General features: G+C 38.6%; 2 protein-coding genes across 2 annotated transcripts in view; both read left to right on the top strand.

The window, feature by feature from the left end:
• Positions 1 to 11,195, top strand: part of LOC122664607 (molybdopterin biosynthesis protein CNX1) — a 68,274-nt gene extending 57,079 nt beyond the window's left edge. The window contains exons 12-14 of the mRNA XM_043860499.1: positions 9,602 to 9,658; positions 10,668 to 10,969; positions 11,063 to 11,195. Of these exons, the coding sequence (XP_043716434.1) occupies positions 9,602 to 9,658; positions 10,668 to 10,883 (273 nt within the window). The 3' untranslated portion in view covers positions 10,884 to 10,969; positions 11,063 to 11,195. The remainder of the gene's footprint in view (positions 1 to 9,601; positions 9,659 to 10,667; positions 10,970 to 11,062) is intronic.
• LOC122664608 (ubiquitin carboxyl-terminal hydrolase 21-like) lies at positions 536 to 20,767 on the top strand. Its single transcript, XM_043860501.1, has 12 exons — positions 536 to 539; positions 4,791 to 4,795; positions 17,176 to 17,197; positions 17,288 to 17,408; positions 17,520 to 17,630; positions 17,930 to 18,102; positions 18,282 to 18,617; positions 19,368 to 19,490; positions 19,696 to 19,960; positions 20,012 to 20,269; positions 20,387 to 20,598; positions 20,632 to 20,767. Exons 3-12 carry the CDS (start codon positions 17,192 to 17,194, stop codon positions 20,701 to 20,703), a joined length of 1,677 nt encoding a protein of 558 aa, XP_043716436.1. The 5' UTR covers positions 536 to 539; positions 4,791 to 4,795; positions 17,176 to 17,191; the 3' UTR covers positions 20,704 to 20,767.
• Positions 20,768 to 26,529: the final 5,762 nt, after the last annotated feature.

Here is a 26,529-nt window from a genome sequence, read left to right as displayed (position 1 = left end):
GGAGCAAATGTCTTCTGATAGTCAATCCCATAGACTTGACTGTACCCCTTGGCCACCAACCTTGCTTTGTATCTCTCAATAGTACCATCAGATTTATACTTAATTGTATATACCCATCTGCATCCAACTGGGACACATCCCTTGGGAAGATCCACCAATTGCAAGTGCCATTCTTTTCAAGAGTCATCATCTCCTCAGACAAAGCTTGTCTCCACTTTGGGTCAGACATAGCATCAGTAACATTCCTGGGAATAGATGCTGTAGAGAGAGCAACAATAAAGGCAAGACCTGTAGGAGAAAGAGCATCATAGGAAACAAACTTGGGTATAGGATTAGTACAAGCTCTTTTCCCCTTTCTAACAGCAATAGGAAGGTCTAAATCAGATGGAGGAAGGAATATCACCTGATTGAGGATAATGAATCTCAGGTTGTGAATCAGGATCCAAAGAGGACTCTTGGTAGGTCTTCTTTCCTTCATTATGCAAGCCTTCACCTCTCTTGTATTTAATGTGGCAATCCTTCTCCTTACCAGAACCACTGTCAACAACCAAATCTGTATTCACATCCACATCCATAGCCCTGTACTTTCCAATGCCAAGCATAAAGGGAGAGATAGGTAGGGGATAATAAAGCAAATCAGCAGCTTGTTCACTTCCACAATTCTCCCCTTGAAGAGGATGCTGAGATGGTGCAAAGAAAGGGATAGACTCAAGGAAAGTGACATCTTTGGAGGTGAAGCACTTGCCTGAAGATGGGTGATAGCACTTGTAGTCTTTGGTAGTAGAAGAGTACCCAAGAAAAAGACACTTGAGAGCTTTGGGATCAAGCTTAGTACGATGTGATTTGTTAACATGCACATAACAAACACAGCCAAAGACTTTAGGAGGAAGAGAGAAAGTAGAAACTTGTGAAGATAAGATTTCTAAGGGAGATTTGAAATCAAGAAATTTGGTAGGCATGCAATTAATGAGAAAGGAAGCAGTGAGAAGAGCTGCAGACCAGAAGGTCTTGGGAACATGCATGCCAAACAAGAGACTACGTGTGACCTCCAATAAACGGCGATTTTTCCTCTTAGCAACCCCATTTTGTTGGGGTGTGTCAACACACGCGAGCTGATGGATAATGCCATTATTAGTAAAGAAGGCTTGGAGGCTACCAAACATGTATTCTCTTTTATCAGACCGAACAATTTTGATACGAGTATCAAACTGAGTTAGAATCATCTGATAAAAATTCTGAAATGCTTCACAAACATCACTTTTATGCTTCATAAGAACAGTCCAAGTAGCACGAGAAAAATCATCAACAAATGACACAAAGTAATGATAGCCAAATAAAGAGGTAGTAGGGGAAGGTCCCCAAACATCAGTATGCACAATATGGAAAGGAGTTGTAGTTCTATTACCATGATATGGATAAGAAGAACGACAATGTTTAGCAAACATACATGGTTCACATTGAAAAACATGAGAAGAAGCAATAGAAGAAAATAAGTGAGGCAATTGTTTCCTCATTATAACAAAAGATGGATGGCCAAGACGACGATGCCATAACATAACAGACTCCACAGAACTACTATCATTACGTCCACACACATAGGACTGAGCTGTGGGCAAAACAAGGTCAAAAAGGTAAAGGCCTTGCTCCTTACATCCACTACCAATAATCCTCTTCATCACCAAATCCTGAAAAAACCAGTAAGAAGGATAAAAGGCGACACAACAGTTTAGGGATTTAGTCAAATGACTAACAGATAAAAGATTAAGAGTAAGATTAGGGACATGAAGAACAGATTTAAGAGAAATAGATGATGTAACAGGGATACTACCCTTACCAGAGATAAAGGAGAGGGAACCATCGGCTACCCTAACCTTATCCTTACCAGAACAAATGGTATAGGAACCATAATAATGGGATGTACCAATCATGGGGTCAGTGGCCCCAGAGTCAATGACCGAAGACTGGGTTGCAATGGAAGCTGAGGTGGAAACCTGCAAAGCTGAGGATGAAGAGGAGCTAGCCACTGTGGGTGTAGGAGATGTGCTCAACTGTGACATTACCCTACAAAACACTGCGTCGGCCAAAGTAGAGTCATCCTGTGAAGCATCAAGAAGGGATTTATGGGGCTTGATAAACATCCTTGGGCGATTCTAAAGAGCCATTATAAAGCTGAAACCCATGCCAAGGGAAGGAGAAACAAGAACTGCAAGGTGAGCCTGGCGAAAATTCCTGCAGTGGCTGGAAGGTCTTCAAAACCTCAAAGGAGCTTCAACAGAGCTCAAACAGCATCTTCAACTACATAAATAGGTTATACCAAACCTATTCCATGCTCCTTCAACAACTCTTTACATAGAGATCTTCTCCTTGAACCCCTCTGTGTCGTACGGTTTCAAAGAGAAGAAAAGAATAAGAGAAAGAGGCCAAATACGAATCTCAAACCCTAGTGCTCTGATACCAAGTTGGATTTTAGATTAGATAAACAAGTAAGAGAAGAGGGAGAAGTTGGAGGAGGAAGAAGAAGAGAGGAAGAGAACGAGACAAGTAGAAGGGAAAAAGGATATTTCGGTTGTAATGTGTGTTGTGAGAGAGAGAGAACTCTCCACACCTATATTACTTCACTAATAGGCTTTGAGAATATTACATACACCTCCCTAGGGAGGTAAAAGATAAGAAAGGTTAAAAAAATAGAAAATACATAATAGGGCAACTAGACATATGACTAGTTCCCAAACTACCCTTATCACATGAGTTCTAGCAACACTAATAGTCTCCAACTTGAGGGGGAGTGTCAGAGTTGTTAGAAGTTATGTAATAAGGGTAATTTAGGAACTAGCCTTATTACATAACTTCTAAGTAGAATATCATACAAATAAATAGCAATAAGCAGAACCAAATCTATTCTACTTAAGTTTCATGTAACATAAGAAAAGAATCATCTATTCAATCATACCGACATCTAAAGTGGCTACACTCATTATGCATGTAAAAGAGAATGCCCGCACCTTCTATACGGCTCACAAAATAAAAATAGATGCCTGCACCTTCTATACAGGTCACCAAAAATATAAAATATACCTGCACCTTCTATACAAATCACAAAATAAGATGTCTGCACCTTCTATACAGGTCATCAAACAGAAGGAAACATGAATGCGCATACACAAATCATAGAGAATATCATGTTCCAGAATTAACAATTCATAGCATGCTTAGATTTGTAAATCAAATAAAACAGAGTTTATAAACATGATCAAAATCAGTAGTTTTAAAGATTAGAAAGAGAGATTTTATTATAAAAAAAATATAAATACGAAGTTGTGTAATTCCACTCTGTTGAATAATGTACACCAGAATACCGTGGGGGTATTCTGGTAATTTTACAGTTGTATTTTACGTTTATGTACCTCCTAGTTAAGTTGGCTAAGCTAGGGGTATTTTGGACATTAGGCTGTAATCTCTCTTATTATAAATACAAGGCTTGTTTGATCACATTGATCATCCAAGCAATATTCTCTAATTCAGATCTGCTAACATGGTATCAGAGCAGGTTTCGAATTAGGGCCCTCCCTTCTCTTTCATTCTCGATTTCTCCTTCCTCTCTCTGTCATTCTCGATTTCTTCTTCCCTCCTCTCTCTCCTTTTGTTCTTCATTCTCCCAAAAGGGAAGCACTGATAAGGTGATCTAAAGATCCAGATGCTGCCCTCCATTACCTCATTCATGATATAAAAATAAAAATAAAAATTCTGCTCGATAGAAGATTGCTCCCTATCTGTGATATTTGCAGCCTTCAAGTTTTTTTTTGGATTGATCCTCTCTACAGTGCAAGGACTCGATTCACCTTTTTGAAGTGCAAGAACTGCAAAAGATTATTGAGCAAGCTTCTATCCCTCCTCCTTGATTGATTTTTTTTTCAAAATTCTGATTTTTTCCAAAACCCGAAAAATATCGATCCTTGTGTTGCTGGTTTCTGTTGAAGCTGGTTTTTGGAAGGGTGATTCTCCACTCCTACAGGCACACTCGATCTCAGTTTCAGCTCCATCCATCAAGGTTTTGGCACCATTCCTCCCTATATCGATCTCACCAAAAACAGGGTTTTTTTTTCAAAACCATGATAAAATCGATCTAGGGGTTTGGCATCTCTGCTGCTGCCGATTTTTGGGGACAATTATTATCACCATTACACAAGTCTCTCCACCAATTTTTTGCCCTTCTCTTGAAGTGCTTACTGGGTTTCTCATCACACCAGCCCTTCTCTGCGATTTGGGTTTCTCTGCAGCATTATGGGTGACTTTGAAGTCTCTACTGGCACTTCTGCTGCTGATGGGTTTGGTAGAAATGACAACCGTGACCTTCTCCCTAATCCTATCAAACTGGATGGGAGCAATTGTTATACCCGCACCCCGGGGAACTAATTATTTATTTCCTCCCCTTGTGACATGTAGATTCTGCCACCATGTACGCTGGGGAGCTGTTCGCTATGATGGTCAAACCCAGCTACAAGGTCGTTGACTTTAGTAGGGGCCTGCCTGTGGAGGAAAGGTTCCTTAACCGGCAGTGGGGGAGATTTGTAGATGACGATTTCGTGGACTTCCCTCCTAGTACGAGTCCCAAGAGCGAGGCGTATCGAAAGGCCCATCCGGTGTCTCCTTTTATCGACATTTCACTCTCTGATGCGGTCAGTGTCACAGTAGGGAAGCTCTTTGGAATTACGGAGTCCACGCCGTGACGACCTAGGGTAAGATACTAACCTCAAATATACACGATGTTCCTCCCCTTTGTGGCCTCGAAGTGTGGGTTAAAGCCCAATGAACTCTAATTAAGTTTCGGCCCTTACAGTAAGGGAGGAACTACGAACGGGCTCAGTGGTACTGCCTCCATCCGACGTTCCGCCTATACTGTTTCCTTGTTTTTGGATGTTTTCTTGTGTGGGACCCATATCCCTGTGCCCCGGACCTCGCAACCATGTCCTCAGACATGGTGGACCCCCCACTCTTAACCTCTTGTACTTTGTGTGTGTTGTTGGTGGGCCCACAAGCCCATTAGAGGTTTAAAATTGAGTTCTAACTTAAGTGACCCAAGCCAAACAGGCCCTAAGTGGGCTAATTGCTATAAATACACAACCCAGCCTTAGATTGCTCATTTACTATCATCACCAACCAACCAAGTGAAGCATTGAAGAGTAGAGAAGAAGAGAAAGGAAGGAGGAGGAGAAGGAGGAAGGAGGTGGAGTCTCCCTATTGGCTCCTATCCAAGGTGAGTCACACTCTCTCCCTCATCCCCTCTCTTTCCAATTTCATTTGGAAACCCCTTGGATCGATTCAAGCTTAGGGTTCCTTTGGAACCCAAGGTTTGCTAATGGGGTACTTACCTCAACCCTTGGGTAGCTTAATGCTCACCCTTTATTTTTGCAATACACTTCTTAGGCTCTCCCATTTGGGTATTGGCCATTAGACAACCTAACCCTAGATTAGAAACCCTAAACTTGATCCTAAAGCTTAGGATCTACCTAGACCAAAGGATGGTAGGTGTTTTATGACTCTAGGGAGACCTAGGACTCCTCTCTCTAGCTCTTGGAGCTGTGTGACCTCATAAGTTGAAGATGGAATTGAAAGAACTTCAAAATTCGTGTTCAGGCTAGGGCGGACCCACGAACGGAACCAGGCATCGGGCTTTCGCTCGTAGTTCTATTCCATACCTTTTGAACCGTTGGCCTGAGCGGAACCAGGAACGGAACCACCCTGAGTGCCTCCGTGAGATGTTTCATTCCTTTCGGTATTTTCTCAGGTTTGAGATGGATGCACGAATGGAACCATAATTGTGATTCCGTCCGTTGCTCCCCCCTTATATTTGAACCCTGGCCTGGGCGGAACCAGGAACAGAACCAGTGGTACTGCTTCCGTTCCTGCTGTCTTTGGTGTTTCTTAATGGAATTGCTTTGGGTTCCTCGTGGGACCCATCTACAACTTCTAACATCTTATCTCACGCAACCATAGGTGACCTAACTAGTACGAGAGAGCATGGTACAAAATTCCGCGAAATTTCGCCGATATATCAGTGAATTTCGGAAATTTCGGTAGTGCCGAGACGAAATGTGAAAACGAAACGAAAAAAGTACATATTTCGACGATATTTTGGGATATTTTGGAACATTTCGGTATGTCACCGAAATATCTCCAAAATATGGTATATGCCACTTAAAAGGTCAAGTGACCCATGCTATAAATACCATATCTCGCAAGTCTCGGTCGAAATTTCGACCGAGACCTGCAGAGACCTCCATAACTCTATTTTGCTTCTGTTTTTTCTTTCTTCCACTCTTCCAACTTGGATCCAAGCATTGTTCTTCTTCATTTTCGACGGATTGTCGCCGGAAACACGTCGGAGCTTCATCCAAGCTCATCCTCCAAGGATTTTCACTTCTTATGAGTTTTAATTAGTTTGTTTAAATTTCTTTTATGTCTTTGACTGCCTAATCAATGTGTATTTAACTATTTATACATTAGGGTCAGCAACCGTATATTGTCAATCAAGGGTGCAAGCCCAAAACACCACTTTGAGTTCATTTTTTTGCAATATGAAGGTTTAAATGTGTTTATTTAGCTTAAATAAGGGTGTCCATGAAGTATCAGGCCTAGATATGGCCCAAAACCCACCGAGATGGAGTGCCGAAATATTGCAGAAAAAATGCAATATTTCGGTGAAATTTCGACGTATTTCGGATATTTCGGATATCTCGATAGGCCTGAGATATTGATATATCGCGAAATTTTATACCTTGCGAGAGAGCGTGCACCGAGGTGATACTCACCAAGCTTATCGAACAATCTACAAAACAACTGAGTGGGTTTTGGGTGACTGGTTGGGTTTGAATACACTATCATTTATTTTCATGTCACTGGTATCATTATCAAGCATGTTGCATACTTGCATTATATAAATCTTAATTATTGATGTGAATGTGATTGTGAAATGTATTCTTTCTTGTGTCAGGTGACGGTGCCAGGAAGCACCAGTGCCAGAACCCCAGATATGCTTATATTACCTTCCATTGCTTGTCTTTTGTTTTTGATAAAAACCTTCCATTGCTTGTCATATTGGCCTGTATGCGCCGTGCCGTGCTGGTACCCAGGTGATAGATGGAATGGGACGTTTATACACCCAGAATACCTCTCGGGACGATAAGACTTGCATGTAGTATATCTGCGGCTAGGATCTTTGTTCCCTTACCAACAGGGGTTTAGGTGTTGGGTAACCAAAGCTCCGAGTTCTTTGGAGCGTGAGAGAGGCCAGTCAAGGTAGTAATGGTTATCGGGGTCTGCCACTAGGTGGTTTTGGTGTCTTTGACCGGCGTAGGCCCCCTAGTAACAATTGAGGTTTCATTGTGGTGATAAGTGACCCACAATGACTCCCGAGTTGTCACAAGTAGCATACACCATTGACTTAGTTTATGTGCTAGGTGGAAAATGAATCTAACATGTACATGCATCATGGATTAATGGCTTCTATGTGATTGTTGTTTGCGCATTCCCCTTTTCTCTCTCACTGGCTCAATGGAGCTAACCCCCTGAGTACACACCTTTTTAGATTGTGTTGCAGATGGTGGCTACCTTGCTAGTCTCAAGGTTCAGGCCTCGGGATATGATGACATTAGCATGGATGATCCGGAGACCGTGACAGAGGAGCATGGTGATGGTTGTCCATGCGATGACTGTACTTATGGGCCTTAGTGGCCATTGGACTTATACTTTCTTTTGATTATTTTGGGGCTTCGAGCCTGTGTATAAACATTGATTGTTATACCTTTTGTGGTTATCGGATGGTTACAGGGAAATGTGTAAATTACAGTACTTATCACTTAGCCCGTGAACATCTTGTAACTATCAACTTAACGCTTCCGCATATACTCTGATCTTTGGAAATAGAAATATTCCTTATGCTTCGTTTTCTAATATTAATATGATTAATATTACTGTAAGACTGTGGATTGAGACACTATATCTGTGATTCTGGTAGTGTAATGGGCTGACACGTGTCATCCCAAGTACCCTCTTTGTAGTATTTTATTCCTACGTGGAATGGGGGCGTGACAGCATGGTATCAAAGCGCGATGCTCCACACCAACCACAGTCTAGCGAAGATTCTTGATTTACTCTATACGATAGGGTCTAAATTTAAAACTTCAAGAAAATAATTGGAATGTGTGAAGAACTTAGGAAGGAGATAGATAGGGTGAAAACTGAGAACAATAGCGAATAATAGGCACAATGGTGGGGATAAGAACTAAATATTTATATATATGTACGTTCTTCCAAAGTTTCAGCTGTTGTTACACCTTGACCTCTCTAAGAGGTGGATCACATCATGGTTGAAGTTCAAAACAAAACATCAAAATTACAGCTAATATTAAGTTCTTAACCGAAAACATTGGATTAAAAAAAAAAAGGAGAAAGAAACTGCTGAGTAGGCATAAATCCGAGTCTAGGACTCCATGTTGTCGTCTTCGCTCGTAAAGGTTCTTCCGAACATAGGCATCCAAATCACGTATGCTGGCTTCCAAGCCCTGCACCCTCCTTTCCAAGGAGTCAAAGCGTGCAGATCCCTGGGCCATGTTAAGACCCAGCTGTCCTATAGCATCTAGAAGAACATTCATGTCTGTGCTCTGTGAAGGGGGCAGCTGAACTGGATGCTTCTCCTCTGTGATGTCTGGGGTGAGAGCCACCTCCCTAGAAACCAGCATCCTGGTCTTCTTCCTCCCGAGCCCCCTCCTCATGAATCCCCTCATAGTCAGCAGGCTCCCCATCACTGTAAGAATCATAGGGGATGCGCATCCGAAGTAGTGCATTAAACCCAAAAGGTTCTTCGAAGTTCTCTGAGGAGACTTCATTTTCAAGGTCTACACCATAGTGAAGAAAAATCCGAGTGAGCAGTCGCCCGTAAGATAGGGTGGTGTTGCGATCGGGCTTCGAGACTGCTTGCGCTAGGTGCCGAATGATGGTGTAGGGTAGGCAAGTCTGCTCGCCCACATAGAGGGAGTACCCTAGAAAGGCTGCCATGAGAGAAGGCTCGGTGGTATGTCCCCTGGCTGGTACGAAGCTTGGGTGCTGCATCCATTGAAACTAGCAAGGGTCTCCACTGGTTTTCTCATGCTTGTGCTGGATCAAATTTGAGTACTTCTATTTTTTTTTCTGATGAGTAGTGGCGTATAGTTATGACACATGTGATTTACGTGTTTATGTTGCGTGATATATGATTGTCTGTTCATCACTTTGTTATCTCTGTGTCCTCCACGTCGATATAATCTTTCATTTTTTTATGCATGTTTCCATGTGATGCATATGCATATAAATGTTTATGCAAACATTTCTTACGCATCTGAACTACATGCATTTGAATCCTTGCTATCTTTGTAGACTCCAGATATGTGGAACTGAAATTTTTTGAAGTTCATTTTATTTGTTACATGGTAGTAACTGATTGACTACAATCAAAGTGTCCACACTCCTCAACTCTTCCTTTTGAGTCTGGGTGTGTGTTATTGTATATGACAAGTGGTTAGCAATATATCATTTCCTGACAAGGGTTTTCTGTTTCTGAAAATAGGTGACACCATTTGCTATGCTCTCAAGGTCTGCAGCTGGAATAAGAGGATCAACGTTGGTGAGTCCAAAATTTCATCCAAGTGTTCTGCTCTCCTAGCTTTTAGAATTTATCTATATCTTCCTTTTTAAATTCAAAATCAATATCTTACCATGGTGCACCATCTTTCCGAAAGTCTGTTTTTTTTTTATTAGATTTGTTACTTAAATATCAACCTAATGTACGGCCAACCACAAAATGGTTTCTGACATGCCAGCTAATTTTCAACCATGTAGACTGATTTGGTCATTCTGTTTTTATAGTATGTAGGGGATATTCTAGATAGGCCACATTTCAGATTTTGGTGTCACATCTCAACTTTGTAACTGTGTATGGACGTTGCCCCCTTTTTTTTCTACAATTATTATCCTGACAGCCCAAAACACTACTGACTATCTCAAACAATTTAGTGACGGGAAGAAATCAGACTGGTCTGAAAATTAACCCATTACTATTTATGTGATCATGGAGAATATGTCCAATTTGAGCTCTGATAGAATTGCTATCCGTCAGTCATAGCCTGCATGCCACGAAGCCTTCTGTGGTTGTGTTTGCCAGAAACAGAACACGTAAAGTTTTTAAATGTTCCAGAAGTAGAAGACAATAAGTTTTATCTGAAGTTGGCAATTGTAAAAGCTATTACTATAACTTGCTTTGAAATGTACACATCATATAATGTAAAATTACTTTCCTCTTTTGTCTCTCAGATGATCTTTTTTGTGAGTAATGTTCATGATTCACTAATGGCTGTTACACTCTCAAAACCTTAATTATCATGTGCCACAATGTCTGCAATTTTAGTGGACTGGACAAACCCCAAAGCAGCAGCTCAATGAATGATCTTTATGACTCCAGTGTTATATTTTCTTTCAGTTTCAGGAAGCCATTTTTGATAATCTTAACTACACCAGAATCATCAAATATTCGTCAAGTATTATGATAATGTTTTGCATTGTACAATGGAGCCTACTTTTGATGCCTGGTTATTTTCCATACCTTTTTTTTTATAAATATTTCATTTGCATTTCAGATCATCAATATGCCAGGGAATCCAAATGCTGTTGTTGAATGCATGGAAGCATTGCTGCCCGCCTTGAAGCATGCACTGAAGCAGATAAGGGGAGACAAGAGAGAGAAACATCCTCGTCATGTACCCCATGCACAGGCAGAGGCTGTTGATACTTGGGAAAAAAGTTACAAGTTGGCTTCTGGGGGCTCAGGACCTAGCTGTTCTTGTTCACATTGAAATTCTAGGATGTTTTGCTTTGGTACTCATCAACACCCCAGTTTGTGGAAATATAGGGTGATGTGTTTTTAGAAGCCTCGGAGGAAGCTGACAACTGCAAGTTTGTATCCAAGGTACATTGAGAGATCACAGGGTTAATTTCAAAGAACATTTCTTCTGCGACACATTCCTTCACCGAGAACTAATACACTCGTAGTGCATGTTTGGGTAAGGTTCTGAGGGTGGCTTCTAGAAGCTGGTTTCTGAAGGGCAAAGAGGTGGGGTGCAAGGAGAGGCCTCGTTTTGGAATCTTCACCATCTCGCCTGCAAGAAGCCTAGGCCAAAGTTAAATCAAACTGTTGATGATCCGATAGTACTCGTGTATGTGCTTTTTGTTCTCCTCTCTCTAGTCAGTCCATGGCTGGCAGGCCCTCTCTCTCCACATTTTCACATTTTCAATGACTGCGAAGAACTAAGTTGGATCTTTCAACTCACCATGCTTAAAACCTATACTGTATTATTGCTTTGGTTCTGAATCATGACCAGTTTTTTTGTTTTTTTTTTTAAATGAAGAACACAAATCCTATCCTATTGCTAGCTTAAGGCTATATTATTGCTTTGCTTCATAATGGGAACTGGAAGTGTTGGATACTTTTTCCTTTCCTTTGGTCGTTTCAAAAGGAATTAGACTATGTGACCAATACATTGTGATATTTTCATTTCATCACCCCTGGAGAAGTTGGGAAGATATATATATATGGGAAGCAGTTTTCTGCACGGGAGTGTGGCCTACGCCAGCACTCCAATGTGTCTATCTCTCTCCTCTTTAAAACAAGGGGTCAGAGATGTCTTTTCACATGGGGAGGAGAGAGATAGACTCATGGGAGTGCTGGCATAGGCCACACTCCCACACAGAAATCTTTTTCCCTATATATATATATATCTTAGGTTAAGGACTCGCTATTTTGAGGACTGATTCATGTTGACAGATACCAAAGATCAATTAATTCAAATAGAAACTGAATTATGCCAAATCTATTTCGAAGTGTTTCTAGACACTATCATAATAATAGTTCGAGGTCCGTTAACAAGTCTGAAGCAATTATATTATAGGGAAAATTGTGTGTACATCCCTGTACTAATAATAATAAACCCAAAATTTCAAAAACTGCACTTGTACATCCCTTCTATTTTTCAAAAAATACAAAATTAACAATCCCTTAGCAAGTAAACGTTAAGTGATGACATGGGCTTTACACTGGACATTAAATGAAATTTTGTATCCTTATCTTCCATAGTAGTGAGATTACCCACTAATCTAAACAGTGGGTGTAGAGATTCCCCCTTCGTCCATCTTCCTTCCCAAATCTAAAACTCAAAATGGTAGTAGAGTGAATGGGATTGCAAGTAGCAGGGGACTGAGGATGAGAGGAATGCTTCCGATGGGACTTTCTTCCCCCTCCCATCATGCCACGTCGTGCCTATCTTCCCATTGGCCCTAGAGGCACCTCGCTAAATTTGCCTAAATTTTGAACTTAATTCATCCTTATTTGACCCATAATTGATAAGGTTCAGGTTTGATCCAAGATTTGATACGATATTTGTAGATTCAGTTCTTTGATGTCACAACACCCTCTTAATTAGTATTGATACTTCCTTGGTCGTTGATACGAATCATTATTTCACTAAAACGATTTATTTAATTTCTTTCAATACACCACAGGAAGCATGATGGCAAACCTGTAATCATCTTTCCTGGAATCACTTGCTGAGTGGGGGCGGAGGTTGGGATGGGGAGTTAGAAGGGAGGGCGGGGTTGCAATGTAGAGGATAGGGTGGGGACAAGAATTATGAGGGAGGAGTTGCAATGGGGAAGGGGAGCGAGATGTCGGGGGTAGAGAGAGAGAGGTAAGGGTGTCAATTTGGGACCAAAACTGTGAACCTTCACAGAACCGTCTCGCTAAAACCTGGTATCAGATCGTCGATCTGATTTTGATACCGAATAATAAATGGGATGGGATGGTATTGGGACAGGATTCCCAATGGTACCAGTATCGAAATACCGGTAAGGTATCGAAACAATTATTACCCTTTTAAAGGGTATATTTTTTGTTCTTGTGTTGAAGTTTTATGGTTGTAGTTTGATGTATTTGAATGATATTTTTTATTATAGAGGTTTCAGCTAATGGACCATCAATTCTATTTCTATAATATCATTTAGTGATGGCAATAAAACCATATAATGAGCTTGTTTATTTTGTCATCAATAATTCTTAGACGTTGTTTTGATAAGCTTACATGTGATCTTAGGTAGTATGAAGAAGTAAAACCATGAAATTGATCTTGGTGTCGTATTCTAAGTTGCTTTCTAATAATCGAACCATCTCATAACCATTAAAGTTCTTCTCCCTTTTTTATCGGGCCTAGAACCGTTTAGGAACTGGTACTATCCCGTCCCATTAATAATCGAGATTGGGACCTAGGTTTGGTCCTGTTTACTATATGGGATGATACTAGGATTGACACCTTTAGTACCGGTACTGGTACGGACCTGTCTCAAATACCGAGAACCATCCCAATTGACACCCTTAGGAAGAGGGAGAGTCATTTCACTTAAAGAAAAAGACAGAAATATAATAAAGGGTGAAAAAGAAAATAAACATTGGTTACAACAATCTCTTGTAGCCACCTTGGTTACAAACTGATTATCCCATGGAAATGTTGTCTAAATTAATTAATATTTATAGAGATACATCCTTATTTAAAGGAGTTCGCATGGGAAGGATTGGTAAAGAATTTATTCACCTTTTATTTGTTGATGATTTTTTTTATTTTTTTTATTTTTTATATAGAACCTTTAAATAGGATATTTCCACAGTTTGCTATTCTTAATCTTTTTCAGGATATGTTAGGACAACAAATTAGCATTAGTAAAAGAGGGGTAATTTTTAGTAAATCGATATCTTGACTATTCAAAGTTTTGTTTATAGGTGCTTAATTTGGTATTAAGATAGTATTTGAGGATGTTATCTATTTGGATACTCCAGTTTTTTTTCCCCTAGGTTTAGATCTAGACATGGAAAAAATATTATTAAGAGAAATAAATCTAAATTAAGCCTTTGGATAGCTATTTGTTGTTCCAAGCCGGTAGATCAGTGTTGATTAAATCTATATTAGGTTTCATTCCTACATATTGGATGTCATGCTTTATTTCCTAAAAAAATTGTCAAATGTTGGACTCAATCAAATTGGCTTTTTGAAAAGGAGTGGAGTGTGGAAATAGGAAATGGTCTCTATTGTCTTCGTCTTGGTTATGTATGCCAATAATTGGAGGATTAGATTTTGTATGGTTTATGTTCATAATGTGGCATTGGTATTTAAATTAGTATGGGATTTTTAACTACTAAAGATGCTTTGTGAAATAATGTTTTGAAATCTAAATATTATCCTTATATTTTCTTACTTCATGAATCTTTTTTTTTTTTTTTTTTTGTAGACTTACTTCATGAATCTACAAGTACTAAACATGGATCTCCTGTTATTGCTAAAATCTTACCATATTTTTCGTACTATGGGGTGTTGACATGTTGGGAATGGGAAAGATATTTCTCTTTGGAATAATCCATAGATTCCATCGCTGGAAAACTTTATGGTTCCTAATAATGTTAATAAAATCCCGTCGATCTCTTTTTTTGCTATTAGTAATCTTATTGTTAAATAATATTTTGGAATATAGTTTTAGTAAGCTCTATATTTCCTTCTCATATATCTAGGACAATAATGAATATTTCATTGAGTATGAATTTTGTCTCTGATTTTTGGATTTGCCCCTTTATGAAAATGAGAGATTTTGTTCTTGTCTCTATACCCCGACTATTCCTCCTATTGTGGAAGAGAGTGATTTGACTTTAGTTGAATACCAGGGACTTCATACTCGGGGGGAAAAACAGTAATTTGTGATGGTAGTTTAGACCCTCATGCACAGGAAACAACTAAGATACGTACATAGGTAATTAAGTATAGTTTCTTACAAATAGACGCACCCTTATTAGAAAGACAACTAATATATATACTAGGTAAGTAATCAACTAAGATTTTTTACCAATTATTTTCAATTACCTTAAAAGTGTTAAGAGTTTCTAAATTTTGAAACTATATATGTACAATTCACTAAATTAAGAAATATTTTTAAATATTAAAGATTTGATTTTGTATTCTTATCAACAACCCAAAAAAAAAAAAAAAAAATTGATTCTCCATTAATTAGGATGATTTATACAAAATATACAACTAATCGGTATCGGTTGATATCGATCTGGATTAGACAAATTTACCCCTATTTTCTTAAAAAAAATTGGATTCTTGTTTATATTTTTACCCTTGATCATACCGACCCACTGATATGGGATCGACCATGCATCGATATTGATCTCTACCGATACCGATTCCTCAAACCATGGGATGGGTTTTTTGTTTTGGTAACAAACCATGGGATGGATTGGAGATATGTAGTTGGGTTTTCATAAGCATCCTAGATATATAGGATTTTTATTACCATTTGCCCTTTTGTTATAACTTATAACCTCCAAAGTTTAAGATACATTTTCTCATAAGTTGACCTCTTATCCTCATATGATAAGTAGTTTGAACTTTGGAGAATGTATTCCCTCTTTGGATTTGGACAATTTAATATGTTATCCCTGTCTTTTGCAAAAATGAATAGTTTTTTATGGAAAAGGCAACTGGTCGCGTGAAATAAAAAACTCCATCCATGTTAATGTCCATGCATGATTTTTCATTGGCCCTCACGTTAGTGCAAACCCACGTGACCATGCAAAGATATTTTATCCAATTTTAATTTATGCATCTATTGATTCGAAAAACATTCGACTTGAAACAAATAGCCAAAAATAATAAAAAGTAATACCTTTTAAGGTTGATTTAATTTCAATATAACATAAAAACCCATCTTAGCAAAAAGTAAGATTTCACTAAAAAAACAAAAGCGTTTAATGTGACATTTCTACAGAAACAAACAGAACTTTAATGAAACTCTATGTTGCCCAATAAAATAAAAAAAAGAAAGGGCAAGACATGTAGGGGTAACAACATGGATAAAAATTTTGATTACATGAGGTCAAAGCATTAATTCTACGTGCTCCTATGTTAGGGCATAGGAGCCACACAATAAGGCAATATTCTTTTTCCCAAAAAGAAAATGAAAAAATGAGTCTTCTCCAAATGGCAAGAAGAAGATTGTGGTCACATTGCATGGCTCCTGCACAAGCGTCAGGGCCAATAAGACTACGTAAGAGCATCATTAGAAGTGAAATTTTTTCATTTTAAGTGACGAAGTGATCATTTCACGCAATCCAATGTCTAGGTGGAGGCTGCATGTCCCATGCAGCATGGCAATTGGCAAGGATTTTTTCCCTCAAATGATATATGCATATGTTTTTTCTTTCTTTTTCTTTTTTTTTGGGGGGGGAGGGATGGGTTAGGACATATGGTTAATATTAGTTATGAAAGAATCTTGTATAAGCATCGTGGGTATTTTTAACTCATATACCTAGTGAGCCGACATTAGACAATAAAAGAAGGAGGGGGCATTTTCGTCATTATAAAAGTACATACTGTAACAGAGAATAGGAGAAGTCATCCGAAACCAAACTTGAAAACTCCCTCCACTTTCCATTTTCAGAGCTTTTTAAAGTTTAGAAGACGAGAGTACATAGAAAGTTTATGGTGTGGCGCGTCCAACTGGCGTTTTCCCTCCACTCTTTCAAAATTTATGAATTAAAAGGAAAGCAATTTATACCCCAAAACCGAAATGGCAAAATCTTCATCTCTTCTATCACTAAATCTTCTTCACTCCATTTAAAACCCTAGAGACGATTCGATACATTTCTCACTTGGGTTTTTGGTAGCTGTACTGTTCTAATTTTTGTTGTTGTTCCTCAAAGTTCTTCTTCTCCATGGCTTCGCCATCAGGGAATCCAAGAATCTTTGATTCATTTTTCACTTCTCCGACTTCTAAAGATCCTTCTTCGCACCCTTCATCTTCAACCCCTAACTCCGACATCCTAAATAACCATTCTTTGTTGCCGGTTTCATCTTCGTCTTCTCGCCTGGAAACCCCAAATGCTGTTGCGTACGTTCCGTCGTCTTCTACTCCTTCTGTAAGAGATCTGGGTGATCTATTGGTCTCTTCGTCTTCTACTCCATCTTCGCTTCCCCTTGAAGATTTCCCAGATGACCTCTCTCTGGATACTCCTTCGTCCTCATGGTTTTCGTCTGCTGAGACTAAATCCAGAGAAATCAAACCCACTATGATGGTATCTCTCTCTTCTCTCTCTCTCTCTCTCTTTTCCTATGTAGTTGTTTTACTCAAATTCCAACTGATTTTCTCTGGGTTTCTGTTTTAGGGTGCAGGACTTGAGAATCTTGGGAACACCTGTTTTCTCAATGCAATCCTTCAGTGTTTCACCCACACTGTTCCTCTCGTCCTCGGCCTTCGTTGCTGGAAACATGCAAATCAGTGCGATCGTAAGATTTGTGCCTTGCAATTTCTGTTACTTTCAGCTTTTTATTGTTTGCTGAAAGTAGTTTATATGAAAGATCATAGGGATATGATTCTGAAATTGGAAAAAATTGCAGGTGATACTAAGGGCTTCTGTGTTCTATGTTCTCTTCGTGACCACATCGAGCTCTCTTTGATGTCATCCGGTGGGGTTATCTCACCTTTGAATTTTGTGGAGAATTTAAGCTGTATCCTCTTTACGTTCTGTAAATGTGTAATACTTCGTAAATCCTTATTTTCGTTACCCTCCTCTCCCCAGTTTTTAATGATAATCCACTATTGGAGTATATAGGTGTGAATCATCTTACAGGATTATAGAACTTAATTGGAGCATTTATTGTGATTTATTCCCACAATTTTTTTTTCTTGTACCTTTGCTGGCTAACTTATAAGTTTTGTGTGTTTCCAATAATGTTTACATTTTTATGTTTTTTCCGTTGTTTGAGAATTTCCTATTGGATTGTGATTCCTGACCTAGAATCACCAGATATATCATCTTCATTCATGAGATTTCAGCAGGAAGATGCCCATGAATTCCTGCAATGTTTGTTGGATAGACTCGACACCTGCTGTTTAGATCCAAATCCACCGACCAAGACTTTGTATCTACAAGAGAATAGTCTTGTGAAGCAGATTTTTGGTGGTCATCTCAGAAGCCAGGCGAGTTGAAATCTCTCTTTCTCGTGTGCACGATGGTTCTGCAATTTGAAAAACTGATAGCTTTCCTGTGTACTTGATCTTTAACTTATAAGTGACTGTCTACATGTTCAGAGATCATGGCTTAGTATGCCTGAATATAATTTTGATGGCTCTAATATGTTTCTTTATCTTAATTTCAGCTTCGGTGTTGCAACTGTGGTCGCTGTTCAGATACTTTTGAGCCCTTAATTGACCTGAGCTTGGAGATTGAAGATGCAGATTCTCTGGCCTGTGCATTGCAGTCCTTCACCAAGGTTGAAAAGATTGATCCCGAGACAAGGTTCACCTGTGAGAACTGTAAGCAACAAGTGTCAGTTGAGAAGCAGTTTACACTACACCGGGCCCCTACTGTTGCTGCTTTTCATTTGAAGAGATTCAAGAGTGATGGCTCCAATGTTGAGAAAATTGACAAGCACGTTGCTTACCCATTGGAGTTGGACTTGCAGCCATATACCAGCAGCGACCTTGATAACAATGTGAGATTCTGGATACCAATCTTTGATTAAAAATCAAGACCATTTCAATTTTTACAACTCCCAACTCCCAATGTTATCTTCTTGTAGGGTGCTGATTAGGGGGTAAAAAGAAAGTAGTTGTTGAACTGTCCAACTTGTCTGTGGCCATCATTCAGCCACATCCCCTACACATCATTGAAAGGATCTTTTTATAATTTTTAACTGTTAATGAGCATATTTGCCAAAACATTCATGGGATGTATTCCTTGGTTCTGATCATTGTGGCCTTTTGATGGTAGCCAATGCCCTGTGAGATCTCTCTCTCTTTCTGGGGGCGGGGTTTGAGGTAGTCGGGAGTGGTGAGCTTTTCCTTTGACAATCTGCCCAAAAATAGGGTCAGTATTCCATGTAAGATTATCCAAGTGGGTGAAGTATTTATTTGAAACATCCTGCATAAAACTAGAAGCAATCTGATGGTCTAAATACTCCTGCTGCATCTGAGTTGTGTGTGCCTCTTATGTCTCTTTTTTGTTTAATCCCGAACATTCTATAGGACCTGGGCTGGCCCTTAAAATTTTATTAAAATCAGAATCAATCAAATAGAATAAATACAAGGGGGGGAGGGACATCTACACGACCAGATGTGCCTCTTATGTCTTTGATGGACCATCTTTTTGGCTAAACTAGCAACCTTCATTCATGATGTCTATGGTTTGCGTTGGTCAATTAAGCATGTCCTGATATTGTACTGTCTTTTCTTTTCTCCAATAGGTGGAACTGAAGTATGAACTATATGCGGTTGTGGTGCATAATGGGATTTCACCTTGGTCTGGGCATTATTTTTGCTATATTCGTTCCTCCCCAGGCACATGGCATAGGTTGGATGACTCAAAGGTAACATTTGTATAGAACACTGCATGGTTCCCTTGATGTTCACTCTATCCAAATTTGCATCTAACAATAGGTCCATTATAATAAAATCCTGTTGAGAGTATTAGAATGAGTTCATGTGAAAGTAGCAATTTTGAGTCATTAGTTGTTTGTATCAAGATAAGGAAATCTTTTGACAAAATTATGCAATCTAATTCATGCTTTGCAGGTAATTGGAGTTGGAGAACAGTTTGTGCTTTATCAGAATGCATATATTCTATTTTATGCAAAGCAGGGTTTGCCGTGGTTTTCAACCTTAATGGAAACAGAAAATAAATTTTTGGATGCAAGCAGTGACACTACTTCCCCAAAGTCTGTTCTTGATAATGTGGATAGAATGTGTGCTACATTTCCTCTTAAAGCAAGTGCATCCATTGTTGAGGATGCAGGTAAACTGGGTGCAGAGAGAATCAACTCTGGATGGTCCATGAAAGTTGATGATTTGGAAAATGTTGAGCAGATTGATGAAGTATGCCCTGTGGAAGTTGATGAATCAGGAAATGCTGACCAGATTGATGAAGGTAGAATTTATGCTCCAATACCAGTTACTGCATTTCCTACAGAAGCAAGTAATTGCAATGATAAGGTTGATAAACTTAGATCTGATGCACAAAGAATGGGGATTACATGTCTGAAAGCAAGTAATTGCAGTCATGAGGTTCATAAAAGCAGAAATGATGTTGTTTTACCTCAAACACCACCGAGAACTCCGAGCCCAGATATTTATTCTGAAGAATCTCCAGGTTGAAACATCCAACTATCTGTTTTTTTTTCTTTTTCTTATGAAATTGCTTTTATTTTCTGCATTTGTATTTGTGGAAAAAGGAAATCTAACACCAGAGATGTGCTTCATTTGGCAGAATTTTATAGTATTCCGCGGGACCATTTGAGAATTAAGAATGTGGCTAAAAGAGCATCTAGCAGCAAAGCCCTGGAGGACTTGAAGAAAAAGGAAGCATGCAAACTTACAAGGAGCATGCCTAACTCACGGAAGAATCAATTACTAAAAGCAGTATTGGGTTCTCACAGTGAAGGCTCTTTGACCAGGAAGAAGAGGCGGAGAATGTCAGATTGGAGTGAGAAGAATCAATATGGGGGTGCTGGCTCGAGTAATGCTTGTGGGAAGCTCAGCCCTGGTTCTCTTATGAGTACTGTGTCATCAGCAGAACTTTACTAAATGGAAGGGGTCTCAGAAATAAACAATGGCATCCAATTTTGGCAATTTTGGACCCAACCTGATACTTATTTTGGTTCTTTTTCCTTGTTTTGGTCTGCAAAATTTGGGCAATTGGCTGTTGTATAGAGTTGCCCTTCATCCCTATCGTCTAATCTTAAAATCAGCTTCGAATTCACTGTTCAGAATAATGGTGACCATGTAAATTCATGTTATCTATGAAGCTATAGTCTTTATCGTAATCCTGTGCATCCAACTGAAATTGTAAGATAGATTGTGTGAAGCTGCTCATCTGTTGACAAAACTTAGAAGCCCCTTATTAACTGCAGGCATGTAGCATCATATCTCATCCTTTGCAATTACTATGGAACTTTTTGGTTTCTGCAATGTAATACTGCCATGTCTGACTATTTCCTCATATTGTGCTCTGTTGTGTGATCCTCCACGAATGGTGGTCTAGAATGGAAAATTATTGCCCCCAGTACTGGGGGTGCTGCTGTGTGCATTGTGCGGTGCAGCAGCGCCCACATGTGCACAGCAGTGCCCCCAGTACTGGGGGCGATAAGTAGCAAAAATGGGAATGGCAAAAAAAAAAAAAAAAGTGGAGTTTTATGGTATTGGTTTTAAATGGAGTAAAACGTCAAATGGTATGGTCAAAGAAATAGAGAACAGCAAACGAATGGAAATAGACGGGTTTTAAATGTGTAGCTGTCAGAAAAATGGAACCAAAAAAGAGGCAGTATATTCATATAAATTGAAAGATTATTACTTGAATACTTGCATCAATATTCAAAAAAACTACAACATCCAACATTTACATATACTATAATATATTATGTTCCACAACCCATTATAAGTTTCTGCATAAGCAATTGATATTACAGTTATAGTCTGTTTTGAAGTGGAAACTAGTATTTGCTCTTTGTAATCCTTGGTTCAAACCTAAGTGAGGTTCCAATTCAAAATGGACTACAATTGTAATATCACTATTGTAATAACATTTTCATTTAAGAAGTAAGTTTAAAAAAATAACAACAATCATAACCTTATCCCAACTAAATGGGGTCGGCTACATGGATCCGAAAGGGCCAAAAAATAAAATGAAGTGGGGGGGGGGTTGGTTTAAGCATTAGTCAAAGCAGCATCCTAGGAACATCCCATTACGCGGGGTCGGCTACACAGGTCCTTGACCTCCAAACAACTCTATCCGCGGTCATACTAGGATCTAGCCCTATCATATGCATATCCTTTCTTACCACTTCTCCAATAGTCATTTTAGGTCTACCCCTACCTCTTTTAGTTCCTTCCAATTGAATCTGGTCACTCTTTCTTACTGGTGCATCCGTGGGTCTCCTTTGTACATGACCAAACCATCTCAAGCGGTTCTCCCGAAGTTTGTCCTGGATTGGTGCAACTCCCAATTCAGTTCTAATACAAACATTCCTTACTCTATCTCTCCTGGTCTTGCCGCACATCCTCCTCAGCATCCTCATCTCCGCTACACTCATCTTATCTATATGACTCTTCTTAACTGCCCAACATTCCGCCCCATAAATCATCGCTGGTCTTATTACTGTCCTATAGAATTTTCCCTTAAGCTTAATAGGCATACGTTTGTCACATAAAATTCCTGATGCTCCTCTCCATTTCAACCATCCTACTTTAAGATTAAAAAAAATATATCCTAAAACAATTCACGTGTATAGAGTATATCATTATTATACCGATATGGGAGCATCAAACTTCTACTTTCATCTGATACGTCCTAATTAAATTATAACCATATTATATCAGCATAAGCAATTGATTAAATATGCTTATAATTTAATTAGGACGTGTGTCAGATGAAACTAGAAATCTTATGCTCACATATCGGTATAATACTGATATACTCTATACATGTGAATTGTTTTAGGAATATATATTTTTTTTGTTATCTTACTTCTTAAATGAAACATTTATTACAATAGTGATATTACAGTTGTAGTCCGTTTTGAATTGGAACCTCACTTAGGTTTATACCAAGGATTACAAAGAGGAAATACTATGCACATGCCTACACATGACTTTTGAACCCAACCTTATTATGAAAGTTTTCTCTTGCCATTTCGGTTCAATTTTTCAAACCTCAAATCTCTTAGATCCATCTTTGATCGAATGTTTTTTTTTCCTTTATTATGAGTCAGTCTGATAATGATGATCTCATTGCATTAACATCTCTAGATGAGATTAAAGATGATGTTGTCAGTATTGAGTCCTACAAGGCCCCTGGTCATGATGGTGTCTCAACCGTTTTTTACCACAGATATTGGGATATCATTCAATTTGACGTGTTTATTTTTTTTCATACTTTCCTTAATAATATTTCACTTCCACCGGCACCAATCATACCCTTTAGACCCCTATCCCAAAAAAAGATAATGCTATTTTGCTGAAGGATTTTCAATTCATCAGTCTTTGTACGGTAGCGTACAAAATTATATCAAAACCATTTAAAGGGTTTCCTGAATACTATCGTTTCTACCTTCTAGTTTGCCTTTATTATAGGAAGGCAAATTTGTGATAATATGATTGTGGCACATGAGATCTTCCATTATATGCGTCAATGTAAGGAGAAACAAGGTTGGATAGCCAGATAGCCATTAAGTTTGACATGTCCAAGGCTTATCACATATTAGAGTGGAGTTTTATTACAACTATATTTGTATTTTTAGGGTTTTTCCTCTCATAGGTGCATCTTGATTAGTTATTTAGGGCGTGTTTGGTAAAGTTCAGAACAGTTCTTTTGTTTAAAAAGAACAAAAAAACATCAAAAAACGTTTGGTTGTGTGGTTCGTTTTTTCTTTCTTTTAGAACGAATCAGAGATTATTAGCACCAAAAAAACAAGAACAAATTAAAACGAGTGAAGATCGAGAAAAAGGGCCAAAACCCGTGACTTGAGCAACTCTCCTTTCGTTCATTGCTCCCCAAAGGTTGCCTGCAACTCTCCTCTCAACAATGATCGTATGCAATCTCTTCTCTACTGCCTGCTACCATACGGCTCTTACCCCCTCTCGCCTGTCTATTCCATTGGATTTGGAAGACTGAACTAGCCCAAGTGAACCCTCCTTCGTCTTCTTCTTCTGTACTTCTCGTTTTTTTTTTACAGATCTCAAGTAGCAATAGCAAACTAGGGAGTGGTGGACCCCATCCGAGCGTGTTCGAATTTGAGCCTCATTCTCCCTCGCGAAGCTCACCATCAGCAAAAACAATTCAAAAACCTAACACCTCTCATTGCAGGGCATCTCTGACCTCTCCCAGTCTCCCTCACACTCAACGGCAAGCCGCGAGCCAGCAACCTGCAGCCCCGGCCACCGAAAACCTGCAACGGTCAAAGGACTCTTGCACAAATTGGGTTTCTCTTGCTTCTTAATTTGCGTGTTTGTATTTGGGATTTTATTTTTCTCCTTTTGGAAGCAACCGAAAAACTATGATTTCTGCTTTATCTTGATTCTTGACTCCTCTAGTGGATTATTTCTTAGGCGTCTTCTCTAGTTGTTAAAAATTCTTATTTTTTTATTTTTTTATTTTTAAGAAGTTTTAGATAGATGACCCAATGATTCTGCAATTCATACGTATTTTTTATTGCATTTCTATGAGTTATGTAGCCTTTATATTTTGTTGGTTGCAAGATTTATCGTCTATTCTTCTTTTGTTTTTCTTTATTTTTTCTGCTGCCTTTCCCAGTTAGTTTTACTTCAGTTTATTTTTTTTCTCAATGGGTTATTTTGGAATTATGTTTCCATATTTATACCTAAAGAGACATATGTTGATCCTGAGCCTGATCAACCTAACCCTATATGAAGGAGAAGTATGATACAATTGTGTTTTTTTTAATGAAAGGCATGGATCCTGACCAGGTTCTAAGGAATGGACTGTTTAACACCCTTTGAAGGTGTCTAAAAATTGTCTGGTGGGAAAATCATTGATTGATCAAATGATAGGCAAAACAGGAATCGGATATTATGTTGCTCTGCCTCTAGCATCTCTAATGGAAATAAGATGTGGTGAAATTGAACACATTAAATTATAGCGTGGGTAATGGAATCCATGGTGGTGATCAATATTATATTTAATTTAATTGCTTTTTAGGAGTCTAGGAGGAAGGAGTTGTGATTGATATTCTGATGTCACATGATTAAGGCAGACTATGGTTCTCACCATTTTTTGCTTAGAAGAAGAGATTAGGGAGCCATTTGTGAGGGATGCTGGTTGAGTGGTTGTTAATGCTCTAGTGCTTGTTTTTCCTTTTTTAAAATATATGTTTAGTACCAGTTGCTGGAATATAGTGAAAGATGTGTGTAAGAATGAGGGTTTTCTTTCATGGATATTCACTTCCACATATCTATTTTAGCTTTTATTGTCATTATTTCTAAGGTCAACAAACCTGAAATACTCTAGCTTCTCTTAGAAGGCATTCTTCCAACACTTGACCACTAGTTTACTTGTCATTATTCCTAAAATTGTTCAGAAATGGGTCTTGGTTGAAGTTACAAGTATTCTTAAGAACATAGCCACAACACAGGAATTGGGACTACAGTTGGGCAGGGAAAAGATTGGAGAAAGTGTCATCTGAGAGCTTGATGGCTAAGGCTTAATCACTTAGAGGTTCTCAACAGGTTTGGATTGTTTTTGGTTGGATTGATCTCAAAGCAACATAACTCATTTCATTAGAACTCTATCCAAGCTACTTGTTGGTAGTGAGTGAGTATTGGTAATGAGTTGTAGGATTATAAAGGTTGTTTAGCAAGAGAAGAAAGAGCTGAAGCTTTTCTTTGATTTTCTCTACACATCTCTTGTTCTTGCTGGATTTCTCATGGTTATAATAATTGTAAAGATGTGTCAATTTCTCTAAGGCTGCATATGGTGGAAGTGCAGGTGTTGTTCTTATCTTGCTACTCTGTCTCCCATTAGCAAGTGTTTTAAAGGAAGAGATTAATCTCTGGAAGAACAAGAGATCACATACCTTGAACAATTCTGATTCTTCCCAGTTCAGATCAGTAATTGAGGAGCCTATAGATAGAACTGGAACTGTTGTCCACCATTGAGTATTACTTCAATTTCTTCACTTGACCCAGATGTTAAAAACACCAGAGAGAGGTGAAGACTACATTGTTTTTCAGGCGCTATTGAGCTTAGACATGTTGATTCTCTTTGTGGCAACAATTTGTGGGATATGCGGTAGGTAATTGTAAGTCAAATTATAAAATAGCCTCCAAAGTTCATTGCTGCGCCTATGAGGATTACAAGCCATGGTGGTGAGAGATCAGAGATAACGTCCGAGAGAACACCCACATTGGCACCCAATTTCTTGAAGAAACTTAAGAGATTGAGTGTTGTTTGATCATACCTAAGTGATGTTTTGATACTATTTGAATAAATACCAAACATGTTGATTGAGGTTCTCAACAGGTTTGGTTTTGCTGTATTTTTGTTTTGAATCTCTACTTGATAAGTCTTTAGCTCAAATTGGTAAAACACTTGGAACATGAGCATGTTCCAAGGGATGGTGGTTCGAATCCATTAAGGCCTTTTTTATTCAAATGTTCATAGCATAGTCATTTATGGCACTAATCCACACAAGAACCCAATTTTTAATGGCATCTTTGAAATTTGACATATTTTTATAATTACTTTAGTTATGTTAATGAGATATTTTAATTTTATGTTAAGGTTGGTAAGAGAAAATGATTTTACAAGTATTTTTTGGTATAATTTAGAAGGAAATGGCATTATTGTAAATAATATCAAATAGGGAAGAACAGATTATACCAAACACCATTTTCGTT

Source organism: Telopea speciosissima, chromosome 6 (assembly GCF_018873765.1).
Source record: "Telopea speciosissima isolate NSW1024214 ecotype Mountain lineage chromosome 6, Tspe_v1, whole genome shotgun sequence".
NCBI classification, from domain to species: Eukaryota; Viridiplantae; Streptophyta; class Magnoliopsida; order Proteales; family Proteaceae; genus Telopea; species Telopea speciosissima.
Note: the sequence above shows the minus strand (reverse complement) of the source record. Positions and strands in the feature narration are given on the sequence as shown.